General features: G+C 49.8%; 1 protein-coding gene across 1 annotated transcript in view; it reads right to left on the bottom strand.

Annotated features, from left to right (window-relative positions):
* LOC138369245 (caldesmon-like) overlaps nt 1-13,763 on the bottom strand; it is a 78,702-nt gene that overhangs the window by 14,357 nt on the left and 50,582 nt on the right. Inside the window, exon 2 of the mRNA XM_069332184.1 lies at nt 12,629-12,878. Coding sequence (XP_069188285.1) covers nt 12,629-12,878 — 250 coding nt within the window. The remainder of the gene's footprint in view (nt 1-12,628; nt 12,879-13,763) is intronic.

Genomic DNA, 13,763 nt, shown 5'->3' on the forward strand with positions numbered 1-13,763 from the left:
CACACACACACACACACACACACACACACACACGCACACACACACACGCACACACACACCTACCTACCTACCAGAGACCTACCAGAAATATGGAAGACTACTAATGTAGTACCAATATACAAAAAGGGTGACAGACAATTAAGAGGCATTGAACTACAGGCCAGTGTCCTTAACTTGTATACCAAGCAAGGTGATGGAGAAGATTGTGAGAAAAAACCTAGTAACACATCTGGAGAGAAGAGACTTCGTGACAACCCATCAACATGGGTTCAGGGAGGGTAAATCTTGCCTTACAGGCTTGATAGAATTCTATGATCAGGTGAGAAAGATTAAGCAAGAAAGAGAAGGATGGGCGGACTGCATTTTTTTGGACTGTCGGAAAGCCTTTGACACAGTACCCCATAAAAGGTTGATGCATAAGCTAGAGAAACAGGCAGGAGTAACTGGTAGGGCGCTCCAGTGGATAAGGGAGTACTTAAGCAATAGAAAGCAGAGAGTTATAGTGAGGGGTGAGACCTCAGATTGGCGTGAAGTCACCAGTGGAGTCCCACAGGGCTCTGTGCTTGGACCTATCCTGTTTCTGATATACGTAAATGATCTCCCAGAGGGTATAGACTCATTCCTCTCAATGTTTGCTGACGACGCCAAAATTATGAGAAGGATTAAGACAGAGGAGGACAGCTTGAGGCTTCAAGAAGACCTGGACAAGCTGCAGGAATGGTCGAACAATTGGATGTTAGAGTTTAACCCAGGCAAATGTAATGTAATGAAGATAGGAGTAGGAAGCAGGAGACCAGATACAAGGTATCACTTGGGAGATGAAATACTTCAAGAGTCAGAGAGAGAGAAAGACCTGGGGGTTGATATCACGCCAGACCTGTCCCCTGAAGCTCATATCAAGTGGATAACATCAGCAGCATATGCCAGGTTGGCTAACATAAGAACGGCCTTTAGAAACTTGTGTAAGGAATCTTTCAGAACATTATATACCACATATGTCAGACCAATCCTGGAGTATGCTGCTCCAGCATGGAGTCCATATCTAGTCAAGCATAAGACTAAACTGGAAAAGGTTCAAAGGTTTGCCACCAGACTAGTACCCGAGCTGAGAGGTATGAGCTACGAGGAGAGACTACGGGAATTGAACCTCACTTCGTTGGAAGACAGAAGAGTTAGGGGGGACATGATCCCTACATTCAAGATTCTCAAGGGAATCGACAGCGTTGATAAAGATAGGCTATTTAACACAAGGGGCACACGCACTAGGGGACACAGGTGGAAACTGAGTGCCCAAATGAGCCACAGAGATATTAGAAAGAACTTTTTTAGTGTGAGAGTGGTTGACAAATGGAATGCATAAGGAAGCAATGTGGTGGAGGCTGACTCCATACACAGTTTCAAGTGTAGATATGATAGAGCCCAATAGGCTCAGGAACCTGTACACCTGTTGATTGACGGTTGAGAGGCGGGACCAAAGAGCCAGAGCTCAACCCCCGCAAGCACAACTAGGTGAGTACAACTAGGTGAGTACACACACACACACAAATACACACACGCACATACACAGACTCACATACACACACACACACACACATACACATACACAGACACACACACACACACACACACACCACACACACACACACACACACACACACACGCACACACACACACAGACACACAGAGACTCACACACACACACACAGACACACAGACACACACACACACACATATACACACACACACACACACACACACACACATACACACACATACACACAGACACACACACACACACACACACACACACACACACACACACACACACACACACACACACACACACACACACAGACACACACACACACACACACATATACACACATACACACAGACACACACACACACACACACACACACACACATACACACAGACACACGCACACACACACACGCACACACACACATACACACACACACACATACACACAGAAACACGCACACACACACATACACACACACACACACACACACACACACACACACACACAGTGGATGGGAAGAAGATTGTAATCTTGATACTCTACAATCCTCCACCAAACAGTAGAAGGCCCAGGCAGGAGTACGAGGACAGCAACAAGACATGTATAGATGAACTGCAGAAGGCAGCAACTTTAGCGCATAGAATGAGAGCGAAGCTGCTGGTCATGGGGGACCTAAATCACGGAGAGATAGATTGGGAAACGAGGAATCCCCATGGCGGGGAGGAGACCTGGGGAGCGAAGCTGGTAGACGTTATTGACAGGAATTTCCTAACACAGCATGTGAAAGAAGATACTAGGGAAAGAGGAGGGGATACGCCCAGCCTATTAGATCTCATTTTCACTCAGAATGTAAAAGACATCGAGCAGTTGGAACATGAAATACCACTAGGAGCTAGTGACCATTGTGTCCTAGTCTTTGACTACATGATGGAGCTTAAAATTGTGACCAAAGGACAAGAGGTCCGGGAAAGGAGACTTGATTACAGAAAAGGGGACTACAGAAGGATAAGGGACTACCTGGGAGAAGTGCAGTGGGAGGAAGAACTTAGAGGAAAAACAGTGCAAGGTATGATGAACCAAGTCATATTGAAATGCAAGGAGGCTGAAGAGAGATTTATTCCAACAATAAAGGAAAAAAGCAGGAGGGAATATAATAACCCATGGTTTAGTAGACAGTGTCAGGAAGCAAAGGTGAGAAGCTGGAGGGAGTGGAGGAAGTACAGAAGACAAAGGACAGAGGACAACAGGATTAGATGTAACAGAGCTAGGAATGATTACATTAACATAAGACGAGTGTCGGAAAGAAATTATGAGAATGATATTGCAGTCAAAGCGAAAAAGCAACCAAAATTACTACATAGCCATATAAGAAGGAAGATGTCGGTAAATGACCAAGTGACAAGACTGAGGAAAACAGAAGGGGCATATACAGAAAGCGACAAGGAAATCTGCGAGGTACTGAATGCAAAATTCCATGGAGTGTTCACAACCGAGCCTGAGCAGCTCCCATTGTTAGAAGAGATTACCCAAGATGAAAGACTATCAGATATAGAGGTGACAGCAGAGGATGTAATGAAACAGTTGACAACACTGGATGCAAATAAAGCTGTTGGACCAGACAAAGTATCACCGTGGATACTTAAAGAGGCAGCGCAGGCTCTCAGCGTGCCTCTGGCAATGATCTTTAATGAGTCACTTATGTCGGGAGAATTGCCCAGTTGCTGGAAGGAGGCAAATGTCGTACCGATTTTCAAAAAAGGTGATAGGGAGGAGGCACTTAACTACAGACCCGTATCACTGACAAGCATCCCCTGCAAAATACTTGAAAGAATAATTAGGCTAAGACTTGTTGAGCACCTGGAGAGCATTGGGTTTGTAAACAAGCACCAACATGGGTTCTGGACAGGGAAATCATGCCTAACAAACATTTTAGAATTCTATGATAAAGTAACAAGGATAAGGCAGGACAGAGAAGGCTGGGCAGACTGCATATTTCTTGACTGCCAAAAGGCCTTTGATACGGTACCGCACATGAGACTGCTATACAAACTTGAGAGGCAGGCAGGAGTAAGCGGAAAGGCCCTAGTATGGGTGAAGAACTACCTAACAGGAAGGAGCCAGAGGGTAATGGTAAGGGGCGAAAAGTCGGACTGGCGAACAGAAACAAGTGGAGTACCTCAAGGATCGGTGCTGGGACCAATCCTCTTTCTAATTTACGTAAATGATATGTTTACAGGAGTGGAATCATACATGTCAATGTTTGCGGATGACGCAAAATTAATGAGAAGAGTTGTGACAGACGAGGATTGTAGGATCCTCCAAGAGGACTTAAACAGGCTGCAGAGATGGTCAGGGAAATGGCTACTGGAGTTTAACACCAGTAAATGTAAAGTTATGGAAATTGGATCAGGTGACAGGAGACCAAAGGGACAGTACACAATGAAGGGGAACAGCCTACCTGTAACGATTCGAGAAAGAGACCTGGGAGTGGATGTGACACCTAATCTAACTCCTGAGGCACATATAAATAGGATAACGACAGCAGCGTACTCTACACTGGCGAAAATTAGAACTTCATTCAGAAACCTAAATGAGGAGGCTTTTAGGGCGCTTTACACTGCCTACGTGAGACCCGTCTTAGAGTATGCCGCGCCATCATGGAGCCCCCACCTGAAGAAACACATAAAGAAACTGGAGAAGGTTCAGAGGTTTGCGACGAGGCTTGTCCCAGAGTTACGAGGGATGGGATATGAAGAGCGGCTGAAGGAACTAAACCTTACGACACTAGAGAAAAGAAGGGAGAGAGGAGATATGATAGGGACATATAAAATACTCAGGGGAATTGACAAAGTGGAAATAGATGAAATGTTCACACGTAATAATAACAGAACGAGGGGACATGGGTGGAAACTGGAAACTCAGATGAGTCACATAGATGTTAGGAAGTTTTCTTTTAGCGTGAGAGTAGTAGAAAAATGGAATGCACTTGGGGAACAGGTTGTGGAAGCAAATACTATTCATACTTTTAAAACTAGGTATGATAGGGAAATGGGACAGGAGTCATTGCTGTAAACAACCGATAGCTCGAAAGGCGGGATCCAAGAGTCAATGCTCGATCCTGCAAGCACAAATAGGTGAGTACACACACACACACACACACACACACACACACACACACACACACACACACACACACACACACACACACACACACATACACAGACTCACATACACACACACACGCACGCACGCACGCACACACACACACACACACACACACACACACACACACACACACACACACACACACACACACACACACACAAATACACACACACACATACACAGACTTACATACACACACACATACACAGACACACACACACACAAATACACACACACACATACACAGACTTACATACATACACACACACACACACACACACACACACACACACACACACACACACACAGCTAATAAAGCAGAGGAAAGGAGCGTCATAACCCCAGGGTGTGCCACAGAGGAAAGGTGCGCCATAACCCCAGGGTGTGCCACAGAGGAAAGGTGCGTCATAACCCCAGGGTGTGCCACAGAGGAAAGGTGCGCCATAACCCCAGGGTGTGCCACAGAGGAAAGGAGCGCCATAACCCCAGGGTGTGCCACAGAGGAAAGGAGCGCCATAACCCCAGGGTGTGCCACAGAGGAAAGGAGCGTCATAACCCCAGGGTGTGCCACAGAGGAAAGGTGCGCCATAACCCCAGGGTGTGCCACAGAGGAAAGGTGCGCCATAACCCCAGGGTGTGCCACAGAGGAAAGGAGCGTCATAACCCCAGGGTGTGCCACAGAGGAAAGGTGCGCCATAACCCCAGGGTGTGCCACAGAGGAAAGGAGCGCCATAACCCCAGGGTGTGCCACAGAGGAAAGGTGCGCCATAACCCCAGGGTGTGCCACAGAGGAAAGGAGCGCCATAACCCCAGGGTGTGCCACAGAGGAAAGGAGCGCCATAACCCCAGGGTGTGCCACAGAGGAAAGGAGCGTCATAACCCCAGGGTGTGCCACAGAGGAAAGGTGCGCCATAACCCCAGGGTGTGCCACAGAGGAAAGGAGCGCCATAACCCCAGGGTGTGCCACAGAGGAAAGGTGCGCCATAACCCCAGGGTGTGCCACAGAGGAAAGGAGCGCCATAACCCCAGGGTGTGCCACAGAGGAAAGGTGCGCCATAACCCAGGGTGTGCCACAGAGGAAAGGAGCGTCATAATCCCAGGGTGTGCCACAGAGGAAAGGTGCGTCATAACCCCAGGGTGTGCCACAGAGGAAAGGAGCGTCATAACCCCAGGGTGTGCCACAGAGGAAAGGAGCGTCATAACCCCAGGGTGTGCCACAGAGGAAAGGTGCACCATAACCCCAGGGTGTGCCACAGAGGAAAGGTGCGCCATAACCCCAGGGTGTGCCACAGAGGAAAGGTGCGTCATAACCCCAGGGTGTGCCACAGAGGAAAGGAGCGTCATAACCCCAGGGTGTGCCACAGAGGAAAGGTGCACCATAACCCCAGGGTGTGCCACAGAGGAAAGGTGCGCCATAACCCCAGGGTGTGCCACAGAGGAAAGGTGCGCCATAACCCCAGGGTGTGCCACAGAGGAAAGGTGCACCATAACCCCAGGGTGTGCCACAGAGGAAAGGTGCGCCATAACCCCAGGGTGTGCCACAGAGGAAAGGTGCCCCATAACCCCAGGGTGTGCCACAGAGGAAAGGTGCGCCATAACCCCAGGGTGTGCCACAGAGGAAAGGTGCGCCATAACCCCAGGGTGTGCCACAGAGGAAAGGTGCGCCATAACCCCAGGGTGTGCCACAGAGGAAAGGTGCGCCATAACCCCAGGGTGTGCCACAGAGGAAAGGTGCGCCATAACCCCAGGGTGTGCCACAGAGGAAAGGTGCGCCATAACCCCAGGGTGTGCCACAGAGGAAAGGTGCGCCATAACCCCAGGGTGTGCCACAGAGGAAAGGTGCGCCATAACCCCAGGGTGTGCCACAGAGGAAAGGTGCGCCATAACCCCCGGGGTGTGCCACAAGGTTGGAGCCAGAAATAAATGGAACGAAATATTAAATTAAGCAAATAACGTTGCGCCTCATATGGCGAGATAAAAGGACACCCAGAGGAGACCTGATTGCGACATGCAAGGTATTTACATACAGACAATCAACACCAGGACACAATATTTACCATGTGTGAAGGAACTGAACCAGAGAGAGGGCACATGACAATATTTACCATGTGTGAAGGAACTGAACCAGAGAGAGGGCACATGACAATTATAGATACAGAGTATTCATAGGAATGTATAATTTTTGTTGTTCTTTTCAATAAAGTTCTTTATAAAAAGGGATTGAAAGATAAGGTCAGACGATGGGATATAAACTGTCTCTCAAGGAAACATTAGGACTATCGACTGCCTCTCAAGAACCATTAGGACTATCAACAATTATCTCACGAAGCCTTTTATACCTCGCTATTCCTGTCACACTCCCTGCATGTCTCCCCTTCCCTCTCCCTCTCTCTCCCCTCCCTCTCTCACCTCTCCCCCCTCCCTCTCTCACCCCTCCCTCCTTGTGTACCTCTGCCTCCTCTCCCTCTCCCTGCATCTGGTAGTCAAACCACGGAGGGACAAGTCATTTTGGAGGCGTGAAATTAAATTTTCTTCATCTTGGGCGTTTGTATGCAGGACGCAGAGCTGGAGTCGTGTTTGGCGCGATCTTTGCTCCTCTAGTTGGAAGGGCCACTCACCCCCCTTTACCTACATACCTCCCTACCCACCTACCTACACCTCCCTCCCTCCCGTGTTCCTGTCTCGGAGACTTTCGTTCGAATCCAGACGCCCTGACGCGTTCGTGAACCCTCTATTGTTTCGTGTATTTGTTGCTTTGGTTTCTGTATTTTTTTTAGTTTGCAAGTCGGATGCTGGACGCGGAGTGATCTCGGCTGACAGGGAGGTCGTTCCGGGGCTGTGGTCGAGGCTCTGGGATGGTTCGCGTGTGAAGGTCTTGGACTGAATCTTAACTGTGAACACTCACAAAAAACTGGGGAATTTATCAGTAGGGTAAATTGGACGTCATGCAGGCTACCGAGGGGAGGGAAGGAGGGGGGGGGGGGGGAGAGAAGAGGTGTGAGGGAAGGGAGAGGGGAGAGAGGTAGGGGGTAGACAAGCAGGGGGAAGGAATGGAGGATAAAAGAGGGGGAGGGTTTAATGGCGACAAGAGTCAAATATTGGAAGAAATATGGGAAGAGTTTAAAGAGAGAATATATGAGAAATGGAAATGAAGGGTAAACTGGAGTGTAAAGGAAGATACGAGGAGTCAGAGGAGAAGCTATAAGAGAGGAGTGGACGGGGAGGAGAGAGAGAGAGAGAGAGAGAGAGAGAGAGAGAGAGAGAGAGAGAGAGAGAGAGAGAGAGAGAGAGAGAGAGAGAGAGAAAAGGCATGAGATGACGGGATTGAGTTAGAGAATAAATGAGATAAAATAGAAGAAGGAACTAGGAATCCGTCCCACCATGAACACCCCAGAACTGGGCTCCCACCCCCCAACGGATAAAGAACACCCCCCCCCCTTACCCCTCAAAAGATCTAAGAATCCACGCCCCCCCCCATGGGGCCCAGAACCCTCCCTCACGGAGTAGGGGGGACCCCCCCATCCTAAGCAATAACTGGCCGACCATCTCGAATGGCTTGTATACAACTTTCCAAATTTGATGTCTCGATATGACCTTCGCTCTCTCGAATTTTCCTTCGCTATCACTTTCATGGTGTTTGGTGGAGGGGGGGGGGGGGAGGGGGTGCTGTAGAGTGTTGGAGGGGGGGGGGAAGGGGGTCCAGTAGGGTGTTGGGGGGGGGGTGGTCCTGTAGAGTGTTGGAGGGGGGGAAGGGGGTCCTGTAGGGTGTTGGGGGGGTGGTGGTCCTGTAGAGTGTTGGAGGGGGGGGTAAGGGGGTCCTGTAGGGTGTTGGGGGGGGGGGGCGGTGGTCCTGTAGAGTGTTGGAGGGGGGGAAGGGGGTCCTGTAGGGTGTTGGAGGGGTGGTCCTGTAGAGTGTTGGAGGGGGGGGAAGGGGGTCCTGTAGGGTGTTGGGGGGGTGGTCCTGTAGAGTGTTGGAGGGGGGGAAGGGGGTCCTGTAGGGTGTTGGGGGGGGGTGGTCCTGTAGAGTGTTGGAGGGGGGAGAGGGGGTCCTGTAGGGTGTTGGCGGTGGTCCTGTAGGGTGTTGGGGGGGGGTCCTGTAGGGTGTTGGGGGGGCGGTGGTCCTGTAGGGTGTTGGGGGAGTGGTCCTGTAGAGTGTTGGAGGAGGGGGAAGGGGGTCCTGTAGGGTGTTGGGGTTATGTTATCGAAATCAATTCCAATGTAACAACAAAAGCAAAGGAAATTTAAAATAATTATAGTTTTTGTTACGGCCCTCTCGGGACGCAACGGGGTTCTTACTCTGATGTTGTTAGAGGAAGATATATCCGTTCCCAAGCCAGTAGTGGCTATCAAGGGATGTGATCCGTGACGCAAGTAACTTAAAGGGGGAAGGGAAAGAAAGTTAAGAACTTAAGATTGTAATTCACCATCACCAAATAAATAAATAAGTTATAAAAGAGTGCACAGGGGGAGGGGGTATAAACACTTATTTACAGGGGAAATACACTGTAGTCTTCTGCTGAAGACTATGGATCCTCGCTCTCTCTCGGTGCTGAGTCCTCGGTGCTTTCGTGGCCACACAACGAATTCTCTGAGAAGATGAGCCTACCCTGGCCACAGGTCAGCCAAAACACAGGTCCACTGGGGGCACCGCCGTGGAGGCCGTCAACCACAAATCCAGCAGGGGCTCTGCTGGCAGGTTCCGGACCCGCAACGCTGGTCAGGCCACTCCACGAACGATATAAGGGAAACGCCCTAGACAGGAGCCTCGTGTGACACCACAAATCACTCTCCTGTCCTTAATACCCCAGTGGATGATCGTCTCCAACAGTCGGTCCCGGGTAATCCTTTTACTGCCACTCCACTGGCAGGGTAACACACCACAGTGTTCTTCCGGGGGGACGACTTCACAACTGCTGCAGCAAAGTACAAGGTATGGAGACGGCTGCCTCGGGTAGACTGACTCCACGTCCATCACAGCAGTCCCAGGTCGGCTCTGTAAGCAGACACGTCATCAATAACTGGGACACAGTAAGGCACCTCACTTACAGGTTCAGACACAAACGCCCACCTATCCACTCCATAGATGGCGCTGGTGTCTGAGCACCACCTCACCAGAGGTCAGCAGCGGCTGTGTTGAGCGCTGAACAGGACTGGAAACTGGCCCTTGTGGCCAGTATTCGCCGTCCTCACCAGGTGTCGTCGTCCGTTTGGCGGGGGTTTCGGGAGCTGACCCACAGATGGCGCGGTCGTTACTGCTCCGTGCTCGGACGCTGGATCCGGGTTCGTAACACCTCCCCACCAAAAAGAATTTGGTTTGGGGTTCTATAAAAAGAAACACAAACCAAATTAGTACGGCGACACAACTCCAAATGGACTTACTTATACTGGAATGGCGAGGCTGTCTCGTCCACAGAACTGTCCTACTGGACAATTCCGGCACAAAGGAAACTTGCAGATGTAAGGCAATGTCCTGCCTGGCGTAATCTTCCACACCTCCACCGAGATGTTAATCCGGAGCATAATCTCACACCTCTCGAGTAGGGATCGGTGTAGACACGATCTGGGGCGACTCGACACTTCCCTGTGTCGTGGCACCGATGATGGCTGATCACAGACGGCATTTCTGGTACCGGTCCGATGGTCCTTCAGGGAGACAGGAACCTGGAATACAGGGGTCTGATAATTCAGAGTGATAGCGACAGTGGGTAAGTCAATACTTACTGCATACACCTCTACTAGGCTTACACCTAGTTTCAACAGGGCTGCTTGCACACCGAAGATGGCATTCGCTCTGCCCACGTCAGGTCGACCAACGTTCCGTATAATGCTGTTTTGAGGCTCAGCTATCACGCGGGGGGTGTCAACCTGCCGGAAACAGTCACTCATATTATCATATGTCGTACCTCCTGTATCAACCATCACCTTCCAGGTCCCTTCTTCAACTGCAACACTTGCAGTGCATGTCTCTAATCCCTGGGACCTCTTCACGATGTTCATGGGAGCCATCATTCGTCGGGTCGTCCACCGGTCCTCACTGAGAGCACAAACGAGAATAAAAAATACCGCTAAGAAACATTTGATTACCTGAGGGATAAGCCTCCTGAGCCTGCAATGTCCATAGCCGGCTACATTCATTAGCCTGGTTTGGACCAAAGAGGGCACTAGAAACTTTGCACATACCTCACATACCTCCGACGTCTGGGGAATCTCTGGCCGGTTCAGCATACATTGTACTTTGCCAGGCTGCAAGTACACGGGTGCCTTCACTCCAGACTCTTCGGTATCCGTGGGTGCTTGCACACAAGGCCTCGCTTCTTGCTCAGGTACTTCTGCCATCATAACCTCATGTTTCTTGTCGAGGGAAGAATTAGAAGTCTCTGCTAGAATATCGTCGATCTGCAGGTGAGAGGAAGGATTAAACACACTCCAATCCGGGTCTGTCTTTACCTGGACATTACCATTGCCTGTTGTCACCTCCGACCTTGCTGTTTCGGCTGACTCGTCCACGACCTTGGGAAGATTGATGCTCCAATCTGTCACCAAGTCGTTGGCTAGTACCACGTCAATCCCAGCCACAGGGAGGGTATCGACTACTGCCAACGCACATGTGCCGCTGAAATAAGGAGAGTCGAGATGTACTGGCACTAAGGGGGCGATATACTGCGTCCTAGGAAACCCAACCAGGACAACCTGTTGTCTCTCGTCCACACTTACTCCCTCGGGTAACGAGCTCTTCACGATCAGGGACTGGGCTGCTCCACTATCTCTGAGCACTACAACTGATCTACCAGTATGATCACTCGATACATACCCGCCTGAAGTGTGAGGGGAAAACAATCTGGGTTCTTCCTGCGTCGTCGTCGACTGGCTTCCTGCTGGTGGTATTACACAGCTCATCATCATCACCTCCCTACGTGCGCTGCCACCTCTTCTGCCTCGGCACCTAGCAGCTACATGCCCTTTCTGCCCACAAGTCCAGCACACCATATTCCTCCTCGGGCTCCGGTGTTTCGGACTGCTAGGACTTGTTCTTCGAGGGCTACTTGGGGGCGTCTTCTTAGCACTTTGTGGGACGGGTCTTTCCTCTTCGTCATGAGGTCTGTCAAACCGGCGCTGGTAATTCCTTGGGACGTACTTAGCAGATGGCCTATGAGTCAGGATGTACTCTTCAGCCATGGTGGCTGCCACACTCAAGGTCTCTACCTGCTGTTCCTCTAAGTACGTCTTCAGGTCTCCAGACAAACAATCCTTGAAGTCCTCCAGCAGAATCAGCTGCTCGAGGTCTTCCTTGGTCTCCACCTTCCGAGAGGCACACCATTCCTGGAAAAGTTGCTCCTTGATCGTGGCGAATTCGGTGAAAGTGTGCTCTGAGGTCTTCTTCAGGTTTTTAAACTTCTGCCTGTAAGCCTCAGGTACCAACTGGTAAGCCATGAGCACAACCTTCTTCACCTTGTCGTAATCGCTGGAGTCGTCAAGGGATAACGTAGAGTAGGCGATTTGGGCCTTCCCAGTCAAGACTGACTGTATCATGATGGCCCAATTCTCCCTTGGCCACTCCAAAGAGGCAGCGACTTTCTCGAAGGCTGCAAAGAACTTCGAAACTTCCCTCTCATTGAATTTGGGGACCATTTTGACGTTTCTTACCGGATCGAAACTGCTTGCTCCAGTTTGTCTCTGTCCAGCGCCTAATCGTAATACTTCTAGTTCATGTTGTCTCTGTCTTTCGTTTTCTTCTCTCTCTCGCTGTTCTCTTTCTCTTTCTCGTTCTTCTCTTCTTTCTTCTCGTTCTAGTTCTAAACACCTCATCGCCAATTCTTTATCTTTTAATTCTCGTTCTAATTCTAACTTCTTCCACTCTATCTCGCGATTTATTTCTAAGGCGCGCATTTTGACTGTGAGCAAACTTATATTTAGCTCACCTGCATCACTGCCAATGTCACTGCCTTTATCTTCCTTTTCAGCGGAGGCGACTTCTTCATTTTCCTTAGTACCTAGTGCCTCACTTTCTTGCTTTTCTTCGGCCTTCAAATGCCGGTGAACCTTGGATAAGATCTCCACACGGGAATCACTGGCACGGATCTTTATCTCCAAGTAGGCACTAACTAGCACTAGTTCTGGTTTGCTCAGATACTTTAATCTGGCAAGACAGTCCTCTCTGTTCAGAAAAGCCTGCACATCGTCCAGATCATCGATGGTAGCTTTTTCTGCCATTGTCACAGATGGAACACTTAGCACTTAACACACCACTTACACGTTAGCACTTAACGCACCGAGCACTGTTCTACGTCAATATTGCACTTTATCGCACCAAACACTGCACTTGCCAATATTACACGTAATTACTTCGGGCACCACACAACGCAATATCGCACTTAATAACAGCGAACCCTTCGCTCCACAATATTGCACTGAATCACTGAGCACCGCACTACTCAATATTGCACTTAATCGCTTAATCACAGCGAACACCGCACTGCACGATATCGCACTTAGTCACACTTGAGCACCGCACAGGACGTATAACGTCACAATCGTCACACAGGGGGAATTATATACAGGGATTACGCCACTTCACCACCCCTGTTAAACATACTTAACAAGGGGACGGATCCCGCTGGGGATGCCAATTATGTTACGGCCCTCTCGGGACGCAACGGGGTTCTTACTATGATGTTGTTAGAGGAAGATATATCCGTTCCCAAGCCAGTAGTGGCTATCAAGGCATGTGATCCGTGACGCAAGTAACTTAAAGGGGGAAGGGAAAGAAAGTTAAGAACTTAAGATTGTAATTCACCATCACCAAATAAATAAATAAGTTATAAAAGAGTGCACAGGGGGAGGGGTATAAACACTTATTTACAGGGGAAATACACTGTAGTCTTCTGCTGAAGACTATGGATCCTCGCTCTCTCTCGGTGCTGAGTCCTCGGTGCTTTCGTGGCCACACAACGAATTCTCTGAGAAGTTGAGCTTACCCTGGCCACAGGTCAGCCAAAACACAGATCCACTGGGGGGCACCGCCGTGGAGGCCGTCAACCACAAATCCAGCAGGGG

The sequence above is a fragment of the Procambarus clarkii genome, chromosome 27 (genome assembly GCF_040958095.1).
Source record: "Procambarus clarkii isolate CNS0578487 chromosome 27, FALCON_Pclarkii_2.0, whole genome shotgun sequence".
Lineage (NCBI taxonomy): Eukaryota > Metazoa > Arthropoda > Malacostraca > Decapoda > Cambaridae > Procambarus > Procambarus clarkii.